At 36.7% G+C, this 19,228-nt stretch overlaps 1 protein-coding gene across 1 annotated transcript; it reads left to right on the forward strand.

Moving 5' to 3' along the window:
* The first annotated feature begins 15,573 nt into the window (after positions 1 to 15,573).
* Positions 15,574 to 17,423, forward strand: LOC110107165. The gene is made up of 2 exons (XM_020837348.2): positions 15,574 to 16,389; positions 16,478 to 17,423. The coding sequence occupies exons 1-2, from the start codon at positions 15,761 to 15,763 to the stop codon at positions 17,208 to 17,210; spliced, it is 1,362 nt and encodes a 453-aa protein (XP_020693007.2). The 5' UTR covers positions 15,574 to 15,760; the 3' UTR covers positions 17,211 to 17,423.
* The last annotated feature ends 1,805 nt before the right edge of the window (positions 17,424 to 19,228 follow it).

Raw genomic sequence — 19,228 nt, forward strand, 5'->3', positions numbered from 1 at the left:
CCTTGACCACCGGCCAAAATCCCCCACTTTCTATCGGTCGATTTTTTTTATTTTTTATTACCTCTCCTTCATTCTACATCATCGAGCCACAAGCTCGAGCTCAAACTCAAGCTCGTTTATTAAACAAGCTCAAGTTTGAGCTAGATGAGGCTTGGCTTGCGAGCCAACTCTAATCATTATTAAAAATTTTTAAATAATTTTTTATTTTATTTATTAAATGCTTGGCAGCTCTTTTTTAAAAATCTCATATGTTGCTTTGCAAATCACGCCTGCTGTTTAAAATTCTCGCCTGCAATTTTGCAACTCAAGGCGAATCACGCTCATGAACTCAGAAGGTGGATGAATAGGATGACCGCGCTCTTGAGCTCAAAAGGTGGACGAAAAGAACAACCGCGGAGGCTCGCGAGTTCGTCGAAGGCGGACAGTACTACTGTGGCAGATCGCAGTGCGTGGAAGACGACAGATTGTCGGAAGCTCGCAAGTGATTTGAGCTCGTTTATAATGGGACGAGCCAAGTTCAAGATCGGGTTTCGGCTCACGAGTTGAGCTCGAGTTGGGCATGACTCGAGCTTGACTCAACTCATTTACACCCAACTATCTCATTAGCTTCTTCCATTGGATATGGAGAATCTTATGTATTTGTGAAAGCAATGATGGAGATGTTCTATCTCTTCTTCATTGACTTCCTTGAATGAGCAGTTGTTTAAAAGAAGAGAATAGGAACTAAATCTGATTACTTGGCTTAGTATCATTATAAAATAATTTTTTATTTTATTTATTAAATGCTTGGCAGCTCTTTTTTAAAAATCTTATATGTTGTTTTGCAAATCACATCTGCTTTATAAAATTCTTGCCTGCAATTTTGCAACTCGAGGTGAATCAAGCTCGTGAACTCAGAAGGTGGATGAACAAGATGACCGCGCTCTCGAGCTCAAAAGGTGGACGAAAAGAACGACCGCGGAGGCTCGCGAGTTCGCAGAAGGCGGACAGTACCGTGGCAGATCGCAGTGCGTGGAAGACGACCAGATTGTCGGAAGCTCGCAAGCGATTTGAGCTCGTTTATAATGGGATGAGCCAAGTTCAAGACCGGGTTTCGGCTCACGAGTTGGGCATGACTCGAGCTTGACTCAACTCATTTACACCCAACTATCTCATTAGCTTCTTCCATTGGATCTGGAGAATCTTATGTATTTGTGAAAGCAATGATGGAGATGTTCTATCTCTTCTTCATTGACTTCCTTGAATGAGCAGTTGTTTAAAAGAAGAGAATAGGAACTAAATCTGATTACTTGGCTTAGTATCATTATACAGACTATTTCACCAATTTATAGACACCAATGGCAATACAAAGCTATACAAGAACCTAAATAAAGTACTACCCAAAAAACTAACATAAATCTAGACCAATATTCTAACAAACTCCACCTTGATCTAGATTTTACAAAACATTTTAATCAATCTAACCATCTCCCAAATCCTCTGCCACTGCTAAGTTGGCATCTTCTTTGAGGCCAGTTCCTTGCAGTTTCAACAAATCCGAACAATTTCTCTTGATGTGCCCCTCTTTATGGCAATATAAGCACTTCTTGTTGAACTTGTTTCCTCTAAACTATGTTCTTCCTCTTGCAATCGGAATATTGCCAATATTTTCTTCTTTTCTATTAAGCTTTTCTCTAAACATCGTTTGACATCAAGATAGATTTTACCTCTTTTATTATCAATGTTTGCTTCCAATATAGCATAGTATCAACTATGTACTCATATGTCTTCGGGCAAAGAGCTAAAGAGTATAATTCATTGATCTTCTTCGTCTATTGTCGCATTCACATTCTTGAGATCAAAAATTAGCTTATTAAAATCAACCATATGTTACCTAAGATTTTTGGACTTCTCAATTTGAAGCATGTACAATTGTTCTTTCAAGAACAATTGATTTGCAAGGGATCTCTTTAGATATAGAGATTTTAATTTTTGCCATACCTTTAGAGCTGAACCTTCTTTAGGAACCTCTCTCAACACTTCGTCACCAAGAGAAAGTAGAATAGTGTTGTGCTCTTATTCGTCCGTGACTGTAGCAAGATTCATTTCAGAAATGTCATTGGCAAGGCCTTGATGAACCAGTAAAGCCTTTGTCTTAATCTGCCATAAGCTGAAATCATTCTCCCCATTAAACTTGTCGATTTTGAACCTTTGCATCGACATGATTAAAAAAACAAAACTCAATCTATGCCCCAATGGCAACAACCTGCTCCCGTGCACAAGATCTTATCGAAAATAGCCAAGAAAATCTCCTTGATTATTGTGTCCAACCCCGATACTACACGGGAATGGCACCAACTGCTCTGAGCTCCCTATCGAGGAACCAAAGCGCATTTGCTGCTCCCACACGCAGTTCTGACCCACTTCTCCGTCTCATGCAGCCTCCCGCTCATTGCAGCCCTTCCAACCTCATGCCGACTTGGTCGATCGAGTCTCCTACAAATACAACTATCAGCCCGTATGAATAGGTAACCCATGCGCGACCACACAACAAGCGCCAACAACAGCATGATCACCCTCGTTCGAGCCAAGTACACTCGTGTAAACACACTCGGCCAACCTCCACGTTCTGCTCATTTGCATGCATGGGACCCCCGCAGCCGACGACCTTGCCCGCGCACCTTGCACCAGTCCGTGGATCTGCGGCCGCACCTTCCGCGCAAACTCAGGCACGTGAACACGAATGCGAACATCCTGTCTGTACCCTACTGGCTTCCAAAATCCGCACACTACTCCCAATCCCACTCGGCCCGCCACCACGCGCATGCGCGGTCCAACTTGCTCTCCTAACTCCTGCCGGTCTCCACCTCTCATGCACCTATTCCTGCTTGCGCGTCTATGCCTGCTCGTGATCAGGTGTCTATCTTCACCCGCACTAACATATTGTTGATCGATCTACACAGTCCTCCAAGAAACCTCCTCCTAGGCCTCCACTAGGCTCTGATATAAATTTGTTATGATTTTCTTGGGAGGAAGAAGAAGCTTCTTGACTGTGGAGAGAGCAGCTGTTTGAAAGAAGAGAATAGGAACTAAATCTTATTGCTTGGCTTAGTGTTCTTATTATAGACTATTGCACCTATTTATAGCTACCAATGGCAATACAAAGCTATACAAAAACTGAAGGAAAGTAAGACCCAAAAAAATAACATAAATCTGGACCAATATCCTAACAGAGCCCTTGCATTCTGAACTTTTAAGGTCTTCTCTATTGAGATGCATGTAAAACAAGCAGATATCCAGTGGTTGACAAAGACAAGGATTTGGCTTTAGAGCTTGAGCATGGTTGGCCTCATGGTGTTGATCGCTGCAGCTTGTGGGTCAGTTCAGGGGCTCATCCATGCTCTTGTAGGTTACAAACCATTAAAGAGCTAGCTCTTAACTGATGAATTCATATATTCAATAATAGAGAAGAGAGACATTTGTAATTGTATTAACTACTATACTAAGTTTATATCCACCTATTAATCTAATTAAATTAAGGTGTATGTTATGATAACAACATCAAATCACCTGTCCCAAGTGTCTGTCCACTACAGCCACCACCCCGGTCATTTATAACTACACCTTGCGATCAAGCAATAAAAAGGTAGCATGTCCTTTTTATCAATGTACAAAAGCTGCTAGTACTTTATATATATTACTAGGACGCTGCTATAGTGAGGTAATGGTTCATCCAATCATTCATCAGTATTTTCTAATGGAATGAGATACATCTCTGTTATTCTATTTGCTTCAAGCTGGAGCCAGTTCTGAAATTTTGGTTTCAAACTATAAAGGTAGACAAGAAGTACCTTCTAATCTGATTTCAATTTCAAAAGCATGCAACATATAAAATGTTGATATCAATAATTTCATGAACTCAGATGAGACGTTGCTAAGATATGTTTCCTAATGGCCATATTTATGATCTGATAGCTCTCATTTTCCCTTGTGAATTTTGTGCTAAAAGTAATATTATCAAATTTTCAATGAGCACAAAACAAAATTCTAAAAGAAATTAGTGCAAATAAGGACGCAATATTTTAAATTTTAGTAAAGAAAATAAAAATTCTATAATAATCCTAAAGCAAATATATTATATCCAAATTACTTTAAATTCTTTTCATTTAAAATCACACGAAAAGAATTTTTTTTGCTGATGGAAAACGCCTCCATAATTTTATAAATAAAACAAATATCAAATTAATCCAACCTTAATAGAATTTAAGTGAAATGAAAGAACTATATGAGCAATTTATCTTATGATTATGGAAATGCTAAAGTTAATAACCAAAAAGAGAAAGCATGCTGAAAAAAAAAAGACCAAAAGAAATTGAATTGGATGAACTACTTTAACAAACATCAAAATGAAAATTATATAACAATGTTGAAATACTTTTGCATACCTCAAAGATCTTCAGAAATAATAAATGAGAAGAAACATATAGTTTTGTTGTGGCTATCTAGGTATTTTCATAACCTACAAAAAATTTGATAGACATCAACATCATAGCAATAATGCAATCAAATAAAATAGACAAAAATATTTGCAAAATTACATATCTAAGGTGGAGTGACAACCACAAACATAAGGAAATTTCATTACTCATGAGCTCATCCAAACATTACCATAGGAAGACAAAATGATGTTCTATATGTCAGGTCAGTCAGGAGCTTGGGGAAATCAAAAGTTCTTTATGCATGACAACCATGAATTGGAGATAAATGGCATCATCTATCAGCTACTACTATACTCATGGCAGTTATCAATCATTGCAATGTAAATTACAACAGTAAATTGAAGTTATTTTCAGGAAATAGTTATCAACTTGTCATTAAGAAATAATTGGTCCTAAGCTAAAAGAAAATTCAGGGTTTTTTTGGATTCCCTATCCAAATAACTGCATCACAGTGCAATGCAAAATTACAAGGCACTAAATGGATTTCTTTTGATGAAGTTTTCATGTCTATACAATAGAAAAAGAGAAAATATAAGTTCCTAGGGAGAATAGCACGCTAAAAGCACAAAGTTGAGAGCTAATAGTGCATAACACAAGAATACCAACATAATTCATTTCCAAAATTACCAACGTAATACATTTTCAAGTTTCAACCATACTAAAAAATTTAAGGTGTGAATAGCCTAATAGAATAGCACTGTGTCAATTTTTCATCTATATGAGATAATTAAAATTTTTAAAAGAGTCAATAGTTGTTAAACCATATTAACAGAGCAATGTTTTATCTACTTCTACTCATATATGTCGTAATAAATCATAAATTTTATCTCTCTGTATCATCGAAATTAATCTATTACTTCCACATTCATATACATATTACATGTTGAGAAAGCTAAGCTACTTCTCCTTTGTAAACTCATTCAATTCCATGTGACAGATTTAAATCAAAGCTTTAATAAACAACAAGAGTAAGGAGCTTCTTACAAAATGAAACAAGCTGGTTCCCCCGCCTTGACGACCGTTGTAGCCTAATAGCCGTCACCTAAATTTATACCGGCGGTAGAAATATGCTCATTCACCAGAAGTTCATAAACCATATCTTTGCGTAGCTTTCAGGAACAACCATATCCCCGCAGGCGCATTCAGCTCTTCGACAGGTTCCCTGGTTTGTCCTCAGTTTACTCAGTTTGAAATTTTCGCCTCTCGGCCAATATCCATACTTTTGTATCAATGTTCCTCTTACTTTCAGAAAAGGAGAATCCAGTCCTGAACTGACAGAAGTTTCTAATGGAAGAATGGCCGATCGAGAAGATGCTGGGACGGAAGATGGGGAATTCGGCGTTGAGGGTTTTGATTTGAAAGGTTAGATGTTAAAAATATGAATGAGATACGGCAGAAATTAAAATTATTAATACAGATTAAAAATTAATATTAAGATAATTATAAGTTATTAAATAGTGGCTCATCAAAAAGGATTTTATCAAAACGTGAAGCAATCAGAGATTTGACAATCCAACAACTCACAAGCTTTCCAGCATCGATCACTAGGGGAGGTTGTGTGTTTGCCAGAGAAGAGGCAATGGACTATAGTGCTCCCTTCATATCCTGTTAAGAATAGCTAAAATTTTTTAAATTTAATTTTATTTGAGATAATTTTCTTGCTACTTTCTAATCAATTTTTAGTACAAATATTTTGAATGAAAAATTTTTGTACTAAAAAAAAATTTTTTAGAAAGTAGTAAAACAATTGTTCCAAACTAATCCTAAAATTGAATAAAATTAGAAGGAATTTGATATTAAAAAAAACTATTCATAAAACTTCATCTTATATTATAGTTTAAGATTTTATTTGGAATAGGTTTTTGACAATTTTTATGATAAAAAAAATAGTTAGTAAAAAATAATATATATTTAAAAGATATCTTTTTCACCTTTATTTTAGACTTTCTCTTTTAAAATTTTATTTTTGAAACTGTGGGGAAAGGAGATTTTAAAAGCTGAAACATAAAAGCTTAAAATGCCCTAAATATAGCCAAAAATCCAATTAAAATTGCATATCAACAACCAAAGCATAGTTTAGTTGAGCTATGTGTGATTGCAAAGCTTTCAAACAAAAACTTATGATTTGTTTAGGACAGTAGCAGCTTTTTATAAAGCCGATTATAAAATTGTTTTTCTATCTGTTTTTAGGTTTCTTTTCCAGTTTTTTATAGAAAAAAGGTGTAATTTTTTGCTTTTACAATTTTGCTGTTTGCTCTGTTTTATCTGGCAAGCAATTTTGTAATCTTTTTTCTTTTTAATAGAATGGGCCAAGCCCTCAATTTACCCCAAAAAAAAAAATTGTTAGGGAGAAATCAGCTTTTTTAAAAGTTAATGCATAAAGTAGCTTTCCAGTAGTAAAAAATAGCCGCCAAACAAAATTTTTATTGCAATCTTCAAAGTAAAACAGTAAAAAATATGTCCCAAATGTAACCTTACTGCAATGAATCCAAGCTATTAATCCTCTAATCAACGTTTATAAAGCATGAAATCACAGCCATTAATTTAAAATCCGACGACTTAAAATATAAATTGATCAAAAAGGGGGGCTGAAACTGTAAAATCAAAATCACTATACCAAAGCTTCAATTCTTATTAATTATAATCACATATATTTAATTGCTTCAAACTGCTACTTCTGTCGCATACAGTCAGTAATGACAAATAAAGTCTAAATAAAAATAATTTATGATAAATTAAATATTTGGTCCAATGGCATTAATTTTGAGCATTCAGTGACTTCCAAATGCATGAGTTCTTTCATTCCATTCGTGAAGAAAGCATTTAAGGAATAAGTTGACCATAGAGAAACTAATTACAGTAATGTGAAGCTGACCACAAAATTATTGGTAAAAAAACTGATTGGACATTACTAATTAATGAGTTTATCGTAAATAATTATAATAATTTATTGTGGTACAATTGCCTGGGGTATAAATGAGTTCGTGGGTCAAGTTCGAGTCAATTTGAAATGGACCCTTTTGAACTCATTTGACCCAAACTTTTTAATAAACAGGGCAAAATTCTGTCAATTTGTTTATATTAAAAAAAAGATTTTAATGTAATTTTTTAGAATGCAGAAATATACATATATGAGTTATTTTGAATTGTAATATGTACATTACCTGTGATGTGTAGTTAGATTTCATATTGACGGAGCAAATGCGGGTTGATTTAAGGTTGGCGGGTCAACTTGAATCCACTCCAATATTAAAAATGGCAAAAAAAAAAGAGGTCGAACCTGGTCTATTAATTAAATGGGTCGACCCAAATTAGAATGCTCGAATCAAGTCCATATTGGATTTTTTAATCATGTGATTATTGATACCCCAACTTACACCGAAATTGACCCGAAACGAAATTTTGGTTCGAGTTAGATCAATTGAGGGCGGGTCAATTTTGGGTTGGACCCAAATCGACCAGAATACCCATTTTGAGATCCCTAAGCTCATTTATCCATATCAGTGGCGGAACTTTAGTTGCTTTATATAATTAAATATGAATTTAAATACAATCACACATATCTTAACAATATCAAGAACACCTAAATTGTTACACAAATGGTCAAACACTCAATAGCATATTTAATTCAATGAAGTGTCTCTATGAGGCAAATGTGAACCCAAATAAATTATTGTGATGTTTGCAAAAATAAAAAATGATCAAAGAGAGTATTGTTTACTGTTTGGTTGAGTAATAATGATTGTTCTTAATAATAATGAAATCTTCTTCTCCATAGATCCATAAATATATCTTACATTTGCCCATTTGATTCAAATGATGACTGTTTTTGCCTGGCATTAACTAATTGAGGATTAGTTACGTACAATGCCAGTGTGTACGGCATTGAGTCACCAATGCATAGAGTTGGAGGGTTGGCTTGAGGTAGCCCAAGGAAACAGAGAAGCTTTAGAAGAGCGGCTAACGATGACGGCTCCCATCCGAGATTTGGATGAGATGGGGATGGAGGAGCTTCTTGTGCTTAAGGGGTCACTGGATCGAGCAATTATTAGGTCCTTTCACTGGATGTAGAGGAAGGTTCGGTTTTAGTCAAAAATAGGTAAAAAGTGCAAATACCGAGTTTTTTGAAAAACTCGGTATTTTTTCAAAAAATTTGGTATTTGCACTTTTTTAGACAAAACCGAACCTTCCTCTAGGTCCTTGCACCGGACCAAATAAAAACTCCACTGGATCAGATGAAGGAGATGACTGATAAGGAGATGCTTGCGAGAATAAAGGATGGAGCCGCCTTCAATAATCTCTGATCAATGGGCCCACCTCAAGCTGACTAATCTTCTATTAGGATAGGTAGCTTTGTTGGTGAGTAAGGGATTGATTAATATTAGCTGAAAGTAAACATTTTGCTTACGACTTCTTTGACAAAATAAAATTTAGAACATTTACAATGGTCCTAAATGAATATGTAATAAATAAATAAAAAAATAAATATAATGTATGAGCTTATTTCCTTATAGATCTCCTAATCTCTGTTTAAATGATGATGTTAGCAATTTATTATATATAGTTAGTCGTATTTTTAAAATATTTAGCGCCTATTTTATATCTTTTTGTGCACCATTCTTAACTAGATAATTGGGAAAGTCGGTTGAAGCTGTGTTAGGTGACAGCTATTATGATATTAGCTATATAGATATTTGGATTTAGGCTTCATTTGAGGAGTAATTATTGTGTCCGGATACAGAACGCGTCCAGAGACCAATAACAAAGTGTCACGTCACTTGGGGGCTCGGTACCGTGCTCGGTACAACACTCGGTATCGCTCGGTATTTGTCCAGATTTTCGATAATTTATCCGTACATAATAATTTTTCTGGTTTGAGACTGCTTTTTTATTGTTTTCTAAAACTGCTTTTTAGTACAAAAATATCTTGAACGGATAATTTTTGTACTAGAAATCTACTTTAAGAAATAGTAAGTAAATCGCCTCAAATGAAGTCATAGGCTTCGTTTGGGAAGGTTTTTTTATTGCTTTTTTAAAACAGCTTTTTAATATTTTTTTTAAAATTTTTGTACTAAAACGTCGTTTTAAAAAGCACTAAGAAAGCCGTCCGAAACAAAAACTTAATTATGTAGACTTTCAATTGAATATATTTAAATGATATTGAGCTTTATCTTCATCTCTTGTTGAGTGAAGGGAGATTATTAGTTCGCTTTCATGAAGATTATATATGTTTATATTTTTAATGTAAATATAGTTGGTGACTTAGCCCATGTTATTTTAAAGAAGTTAAAATATTAATCTGACTATGTGATTGTTGACTATGAGATAAGGCGAGTTGTATGAGGTTTGTACTTGTTTTACTTTAGGTGTAGTATACTGAAATGTTATGTGGGTTGATGAGATTTATCATATTTATGCAGATTATATAATTCACATCAATATATAAAAATATCAAAAATAAAAATACATGGTTAAAAAGAAAAAAAACTTGACCTAACATTTTTTGTGATAGTTATTATATTGATTGTATGTAAATGTCATAATATTTGATTATTTTATTACATATTTTACTATAAATATCTTCATTATTTTTAAATTAATCTATAAATTGAATTTGATTATGATAAAAAATATCATATATCAATTATTTCTTATCAAATTTGCCTGAGAACACATTAAATCAACTTGAGTAGTAGTAGTAGTATATATATATATTACATGCTTGAAAACTTAAATTAGTAGAATATGTATTTTATGTTTCAGCATTGTACAAAAATTCAGCATGACAAGTAAAAGTGGCAAAATAAAAAATATATATACTTGGGAAACCCAAAAATTGAATAAAACACGGGTCTTTGCCCAGTTGAAAATCAATTATCATGTTAAAAAAATACAAGTCATTTCTTCTTCATATTTAAAAAAAGAGATGATTATTTAAAAATAAAATATCTAATTTTTCTTATAAGGGTTAACATAATTCAAGTGTTCACAGATTAACAATTAACACCCAACATTAAAACTTGATTTTTCCTATGGAGATTATAAGAAAGAGATACCCACAGACAGACAGTTATATATACCGAACAATATTGCTAAATTTTGTCAAAATTTTCAGAGATGGTAGGGATAATTGGTGGTGATAGCAGTCTTCAATGGTGGTGGTCATCTGTAGCAATAGTTAGTGGTGGTCTTTGACATCGATAAATGGAAAATGCAAGAAAACTATTTTATTTCTCTCATTTCTCTCTCTCTCTCTCTCATGTGAATTCTTCCAACTTCCACCATGTAATATGCTCTATACAATGTATATTTACTATATCAAGCTAAGGCCTCCCCCGGTGGAAGGATCTTATTTGTAATAAAAAATAAACATTAATTTAAACAATTCAACTAAGTTATGCCCCGTGATTTTTTTTCTCTTTTTAAAATTTTCTACATAAAAGTATTGGTGTCATTTATAACTATCGTCTTTTATTTCTTTATTTATATGTGTGTTTGATTTTAGTTCAAAACTAAGATGTTAAGTTTCTTATCTCTCTACCACTATAAATATTTTGGTCTTCAACAACCCTTAAATCAAAACAAATTTGAATTAAAATGGTCAAATTAATTCAAAAATCTTTTATAACAAAATATTGTTAAAAAAACAAATGTTAATAAATTCAATCTTGATTTATAATTTAGATGGCGTGTTAAACAAGTTGGTTTTTTTTTTTTTTTTTTTTTTGGAACTATTAGTTGGATTTATGATTTGTATTCAATTTTAACGGTGCCACAGAAAAGCTAAGAGATCGGGAGGCGGGACAATAAATTGGCCCACGTGTGGTGCACTGCGCACGAGCGAGAAGGTGGAATAATGAAACGCCGTCTACTTTGGATTCCCGTCCGACGCAGCCATGGACAGGCTGTACCCAGGTGGATTCAACCCGCCATCCCAATTCATTTAATAAATGAAGTCTTCCGCTGGAATTCCAAATCGTATCCAACAAGTGATCCATGGACACTAATATGATTCTCCATTCACCTTCTTGTTTGCTTTGAGATTCGTTTTTCATCTTTTCTAATATTTCTAGTCGTCTTTAGAAGATCCATCATCATAATCATCACAATTAGCCTCATTTTAGTTATGAAGATGAGTATAATATATATATATATATATATATATATATATATATAAAATAAAATCAATAATAAATTTACTTCAAAACAAATCAAATTAATAAGAGACACAAAATGAATAATATTTGGTCAAGAGATATGAGCTTTTTTTTTTTCCAATTTTTATTAGTTATGTTGAATGTGTAAAGCTTGATTTTCATGAATTATTTTGAACAGTTTCAATCCATGTAATCTTAGGCGTATAATATTTCCTTTGTAATCTCTTGGCACTTACTTTATCAGCTCATCAAACATACTAATTTTCTATCATTTGTTGCACATGTATGAATCATATAAGTCTTATTAAGTACTACAAAATTTATGGTAGCATAGAAATTATGTTAATAAATAATTTTGTACTAAAATGTAACATTCAAAAATAAAAGTTGTAATATACACTATTTTAACGTGAAAATTTTAAAAATGGAAGAATCATGTTGGATGGCCCAGTTATAATATTTTGTTATATAAATCAAGATACAAAAAATTCTCTTTTTCCCAAAACTAAAGAATATATATGAGATTATGTAATTGATAATAATTATCTAATTTATGTTATAAGGATTATATAAGTTGATTGTTCATTGGCGAATAGTTGAAGTCCAACAATGAGCTTGGATATTAGTAATCAAAGATGAAGTGCATAAACTTAAAAAGCTGAGAAGAATACAAGGCATGCATGGCTTGCTGAAAATAGTAAGTATTTTATTACTTGTTTGCTTCTAGCATACATAGGTATATATAGATGATAAATACAAGTATGATGTGATCATGTGTGTGGTGAGAATTGTTTTTTGTTTATTAGGCAATTTTGGAGAGGATAGAAGGACGTGATGTGAGCACGGTTCCTCATGTGAGCAAGCTCTTATGTTAGTCCCCTTCAAACTGTAAATTCAAGTTGTTAGGGTTACAATTTGTCTCGTATTTATTGGAATCTGGAGGCTAAAAGACTCTTCGTAAGTATATCATCTTGCTAATCGGTGGTGGTTATCTGGTGAATAGTTAGGGATTTGGATATAATGTGGCGAGCACTTTCTATTCGTCCTTAATGAATGATCGGGAGATCGTTTTCTGCTCTCCACTTTCTAGAGGATAGGGGTAGCTGCCAAGGAAGAAGTAGTAAACTGAGATTGAGCATCGATCTATCGGGTTGTTGTTCCAATTTATGTTGGTAAATGCTTTTGAGGTTCAGGTTGTGTCAAGAGATGGTGATACCCAAGTTGCTTGTCCCCTTAAGATAGCGCAGAACCCTTTTAATCATTTGAAAATTCATTTCAAAGGGGGATTACACTGAGGGGATTACACTGATTGGCAGATTTGATTCACTGTGAATGTTGTCTGGTTGAGTAAATGTTAAGTATTATATAGTGAGCAGGCAAGCTTGTGATATTTGGTGTGTTCCGAAAATGGGGTTGAGTTGTCAGGTATGTTTGGTTTATGAGAAATGGGAGAGAGGTTCGTTGTTGAGCATTATGGAGTTATTTATAAGATTGAGGATGTAGGATTGCTAGTTTAGGAGATATTTGATTGTTGATTTTGTGAATTTTGATGTCGCGGAAGGTAGATATGGGTCTTAGTTATTTGAGATTAAAATTGGTGTGAAGTTGTGAGATGAGATTTTTTATGAATTGTGGGTTGTCATTGGTAAGTAATATCGTCGACGTATATCAGAAGATATGTGTGGGTGTAATTGATTTTATGTAGTAGTAAAGAAGGGTCGGTGGAGCTGGCCTTGAATATAAGGGTTGTAAGGTGTTGGGCGAAGTTGGAGTACCATTGGCGAGGAGATTGTTTGAGATATAAAACTTTTTTGGAGTTAACGCACATGATCGTGGTGTTCTGTAATCTTGAAGTTGGGCGGTTATGTCAAGTAGCCCGTGTCGTTGCAATTGCGTGGAGGAATGAGTTAGAGATATCATGTTGATGAATTGTCTAATCGGGGTGAGTAACAAGAGCTGTGAGAGCACAAATCGTGGGTATCTTAGCTACAGAACTGAATATTTCTTCGTGGTTTATGCCATATTCTTGAGTGTGGCCTTGAGCTACTAGTCTAGCTTTGTATTGAGTGATAGATGCGTCAGGGTTCATTTTGTTTTGTAGATCCACTGACATCTAATGATTGGATAATTAGTAGGAGGAAGAACTAGGATCCAAATATCTTATTGTTGAAAAGCCATGAATTTCTCTGACATAGCTATTCTCCAATGGACGACTTTGTGGGATTATGAAAGTGAGGTGGGATTGATTGGATATATATGATGATGGAGGTTAAGGAACAATTTGAAACTTAATGATCATGGACTATTTGATGAAATTAGGTGGGGGAGAGGAGTCAATGGATGACGTTAATTGGATGTGAGGTGGTTTTGAGGGGTATGAATTTGATTGCGTGGGGGAGGGGGGGTGTTGGGAGGTATATATGGGGTGGTAAGTGGGTGTGAGATGGGAGAGATTATTCTGTGTGGATATTGGACATAGCTTACTGTCCATAGGCGAATCAGGTGCAACCACGTCAACCAGTACCAAGCCGCGGTACCGAGTAGGGGGTGATGTGGCATATGTGGCTTATTTTCATTGGGCTCTTGACGGTGTTCAGCATCCGCACAAAATAATTAATCATGAAATAGGGAGCTGGGCTAGGCTCTGTGGTTTTTTCCCTTTCTGGGTCTTCCACGTAAAAAAATATTGTGTTCTTTGTGTGTGAGCTGGATATCCGTGCATGCTAAGACATAGAATTATAACTCTATCGCCGCGTATATTCTAGCCCGCAACAATTATATTTCATTATTATGTTAATTTTATTAATTTTGAATAATAATAATATTATTTATTACGTCATCCAGTTCGACCCCGATTCGAACGGTCGAACCGATCGAACCTTAAATCTCTCATTCTTTCGGTTCGTTGTCCGGTCCAGTTTTCATAACCTTGGTTTCAATCATGAAATTATATTAACGAATTTATTTTCATGATCAAACTATATAAGAAATATTCAATTCATCCCTAAGGATGAAAAGAATATTCACTTAGTATTTAATTATGAAACTATATAAGTAAAACTCTTTTTAAGTTTTAAAGCATGAAAAAATGTTTTTCAACATTGCATGACAATGCGTCCCTTATCGCTTGATTACGATCCTCCTACTTATGTCGGTCAAGTATGATTCTTCGATCTCTATCATCGAATTACAGTTCTGTAATTGCTATTGTCATGATTAGGGTTAAAGGATCGTAGTCGACGAAAATAGTTAGAGGACTATAGTCTAATTTCGATGGCAACAGTCGAACGATGTTTTGATTGCAAAACTCATAAGGATTTTAAATGGTAGCAATCGAGCATCAATGATCTAATAGTGACAGACAAGCAAATATCTAATTAATAATGATAGTTGAATGGTGACCCAACAATATTGGTCCAACATTGTTCTGATAATGTTGATCTGAGTGATGGTTTCATAATGACGATCACATGGTCATCGGATGATGGCAATCAGGCGGTGTTCTGATTGTAGAGATCAAGTGGTGGTTCAACGGCGATGATCACACTTGTTAGAAGTTGATCTAATGGTGATTCATTTATGGTGCTTGGGTGGTGCTCTAAGATTCATAAAGCCTCTATGCTTGCTTGAATTTAAAATTAATATCATATTTTTTCATGTAATTAGTGAGAATTTATTTATAAATTTAATTATAAAATTTCTTATTCGAATATACGTTAATATTCATGTAGTCATGTTCGATCAATTCCCTAACAAATAAACATGTAATAGACTATATTTTTCGCTAAACATTCTTCTTGCTAATTTATCATTAGAGTGAGACTAAAAGAAAGAGTAGCGAAGCGGTAGAGGCCTGGAGCGGAGTTGGAAACCTGGAACCGTTGGCTCCAACTTTTCTCTACTATAAAAAATCTTATCTGGCGTACGTGGGGATCCCCTGGTGGGCCAGTAAAGCCAGCACGTTTCACCATCAATTCCTCCTCTTCCAGCCTGTTCAACCTCCCTCTGCTCCTCTCTTAAATTCCCAAAATCCCTTCTCATCTCCAGACCTCGTCTTCCTCTTTACCTCAAACCCTAACCCTAATTCGACAAGTTCAACACTACCGCGTTGGTCTCCTCATCGAGATGGACCCGTGCTCCTTCGTCCGGGTCCTCGTTGGTAACCTCGCTCTCAAGATACCTGTCGCCTCCCGACCCGACCGCTCCGGCGTCCACCCTTCATCCACTCCCTGCTACTGCAAGATAACCCTCCACAATCTGCCTTGCCAAACCGCTCCCCTCCCTATCCTTCCTTCGGAGGAAACCAGCGCCGGCGTCGTCGCCGAGTCCGGCCTCGCCTCCGTCTTCCACCTTAGCCGCGTTGAACTAGAGCGGCTCGCGGCTAAGTCGATTTTTGCTGGTAAGGCGAAGCTGAAGGTCGCTATTTACACAGGGCGGCGCGGCACCTCCTGCGGGATAAACTCTGGTCGTCTACTTGGGAAAGTGAAGGTGCCGCTGGATCTGAAGGCGGCGGATGGGAAGGCCGTGGTGTTCCATTCTGGCTGGGTTGCAATTGGTAAGTCGAGCAAAGGATCATCAGCACAGGTCCACATTACTGTGAAATCGGAGCCAGATCCCAGATTTGTCTTTGAATTCGGCGGCGAACCGGAGTGCAGTCCCCATGTTTTCCAGATACAGGGTAATCTGCGTCAGCCAGTCTTCACTTGCAAATTCTCTTGCCGTAATCCCGCCGCCGATCGCAGTGTCCGATCCAGGTACTATTCGATCCGTATATGCTAGTGTTTCAATATGCTTAAAGGTGCATGCACTGATGCGGATCTAATCGAATCTCTTTGGCTACAGGTCTATGCCAACAGATATGGGAAGCGGGAGGAGCTGGCTAAAGGCATTCGGATCGGAGAGGGAGAAACTTACTAAGGAGAGGAAGGGGTGGTCGGTTACTGTCCACGATCTCTCCGGCTCTCCGGCAGCGATGGCGTCGATGGTGACACCCTTCGTCGCCTCCCCAGGAACCGACCGGGTGAGCCGTAGCAACCCGGGCGCCTGGCTCATCCTCCGCCCCGGTGACGGCACCTGGAAGCCATGGGGCCGCCTCGAGGCATGGCGTGAGCGTGGCGGCGGAAACGGTAGCGACGCTCTTGGTTACCGCTTCGAACTCCTTCCCGACGTGACCACAATGACTCCCTCTGCCGTCGGCGTCTCTTTAGCTGAGTCCGCCATTAGCCTTTCCAAGGGTGGTCACTTCCTCATTGACCTTACCTCCACCGCCGGCAGCCGCGGATGCTCCCCCGGTGGCAGCCCGAGAAGCAGCGGAGACTTCGGATACGGTCTTTGGCCATTCGCCGCCTATCGAGGGTTCGTGATGTCGTCGACGGTCGCCGGTGAGGGACGGCCTGCTAGCCGGCCAGTTGTGGAGATCGGCGTACAGCACGTAGGTTGCACGGAAGACGCGGCGGCGTTTGTTGCGCTCTCGGCAGCTATCGACCTTAGCGTCGACGCCTGTCGCTTGTTTTCAGGTAAGCTTCGGAAGGAGTTGCAACCGCAAGCAGGCGCCGGTGATGGCGGGTTCATGTGACGTGGGTGCAGTTCTGGGTGGTTTTTATTTTATCGGATTTTAATGTATATTAACAGTAGAGAGGTTAGCTTTGATTATTGTGCGGTTGGTTATTCTGGTGGTGGGAACTGGGAAGTGTACAGTGAACGTTGGTAATTTTGGGTGTGTTATTTTGCTGGAGAGAGTTAGGATTAGTACCATGATTTGTGCAATAAGATGTTTCTTTTGTATTAATTATTGTGTTAATTTAGAACTAATCATAATCAATATTTTATGAGGATGGTGGGGCCCAAGCACGTGGTCTTCGGCCTGCTCGTATTGTAACAACGGGGCTGAGGCTGTTTTAGGGGAATCCAAAGGGTATCAAATTGTCGCGGTGTGGGTTCAGTGGCCCCCACTGAAAGCTGGGGCATCGGTGATTGGATGGATCAGGGTGGCGGTGGGTGAAGACAGGAGGATGAGTTTTATTTATTAGTTTGTTTGGGTGTGGTTAGTAGTCTAATGATGATAATTATGGTGGGGACTTGTTGGGGTTTGCCAGCTAAAAGTGTCTCCCTGACAGTGCTTTGTATGATATGATTGGTTAAGGATCGTTGAGTGAGGGTTGCGAGTGGGCCCGGTCTAATATCTGGCTTAGCTGTATCCTTACTAGCACTGAGCTGGTTCAGCTTATAGCTGTCGTAGGGTTGTGTGGGTGTGTGTGGGTGTGCGTGTGGAGGTTGGCATCATTTCATATCATATTACAAAAACAATTGCAGTTTGCGTTTAATAAAATTTATTAGAAGGATAATTTTATCTTAAAAAATAATTTGGGGAAAGTTATTATAGAGCTTATAGTCAAAACTGTATAAAATATTATTGAGCAACTTTGACAATTTTTCGGTGATGAATATTTTAACATAATTATTTTTTGATATTTTGAAATTTCTTAAGTAAAAGCTATCATTATATAAATTGAAACATTGAGATTCCTTATATGCTCTCTATTTTCACATTTCTACTTTTCCTTTCTCTACTTCTTTCTCAATACTGCTCCCTAGGTATCCGAGCATACTACCTAACCTAACCGTCTTCACTCATACCTTCTTCTCAAGCGGAGAAATTATTCTGTGCGGACACCGGATCGTTCGGAGGAGAATTATAATGCGTCACATCTCCCAGTACACAATTGCAGTACACAACAAACGGGTGACATGACGTGTTCCGATTCGCCTCCGGATGACGTCTGTATTCGCATAGAATAATTTCACCCTCTAGCGACTATGAATGCACCTCAAGAGTAATCAATGAATGATGGCGGGAGCCCACAACTCTTATAACTCTGTCATGGAGTTACTATATCTGGTCCCTTGAAGCTTCTCATGAAAAATCTCTAACACATTGTAAGCAACCAACTCACCTCCAAAAACTATCCCATTTGATCCTCAACATTTTCGAAGCTAATGACTTCGAAGGTTTCCTTGATGGCATAACCCTATGAAACTTAAATAAAATGATGTCGACCTCCTACTATCAAACTCAAAATACTATTGCAAGTCATTGAATAGAATCTTACCTCATCTTTATATATGCTTAATCATCACTTCACCCATCCTCCCTTGTGTCCTAAATTTGAATACAAACTCAATAATTTGGACAAGTTTTGAGGATTGTCTACAGTCAATCAATTGCTCGAGTTATTCAACTTAAAAATATGTTTCATCATAATAGATTAGTCCACGAACACCTACCTCTCTTAAATAAAAACTATCATTAACAACCTTATAGCCATTGACTCTCATATAGACCATGAATATATTATTTTTTATATCCTCAATGGGTTGCCTCTTACCTACCAATGATTAAAAAAAAAAACACCCATTAGCATTGATGACTTATATTCCTTTGTAATGAAGAAACAAATATAGTAGATACTCAATTCAAACTTCAATAATCTCTAAACCCAACTTGCACTAGCCTCAAAAAGCAACTGCAACCCCTCCTTACCTTCTCATAGGCGTGGCCATTTCACTCTAAATAATGGTAGCTCCTCTCCAAAT

This window comes from Dendrobium catenatum, unplaced genomic scaffold (genome assembly GCF_001605985.2).
Source record: "Dendrobium catenatum unplaced genomic scaffold, ASM160598v2 fragScaff_scaffold_133, whole genome shotgun sequence".
Classification (NCBI taxonomy): domain Eukaryota; kingdom Viridiplantae; phylum Streptophyta; class Magnoliopsida; order Asparagales; family Orchidaceae; genus Dendrobium; species Dendrobium catenatum.

Coding starts and splice junctions, on each gene's coding strand:
- LOC110107165 (XM_020837348.2), top strand. CDS start 15,761: ATGGACCCGTGCTCCTTCGTCCGGGTCCTCGTTGGTAACCTCGCTCTC. Junction 16,390..16,477: donor GATCGCAGTGTCCGATCCAG/GTACTATTCGAT, acceptor CTTTGGCTACAG/GTCTATGCCAACAGATATGG.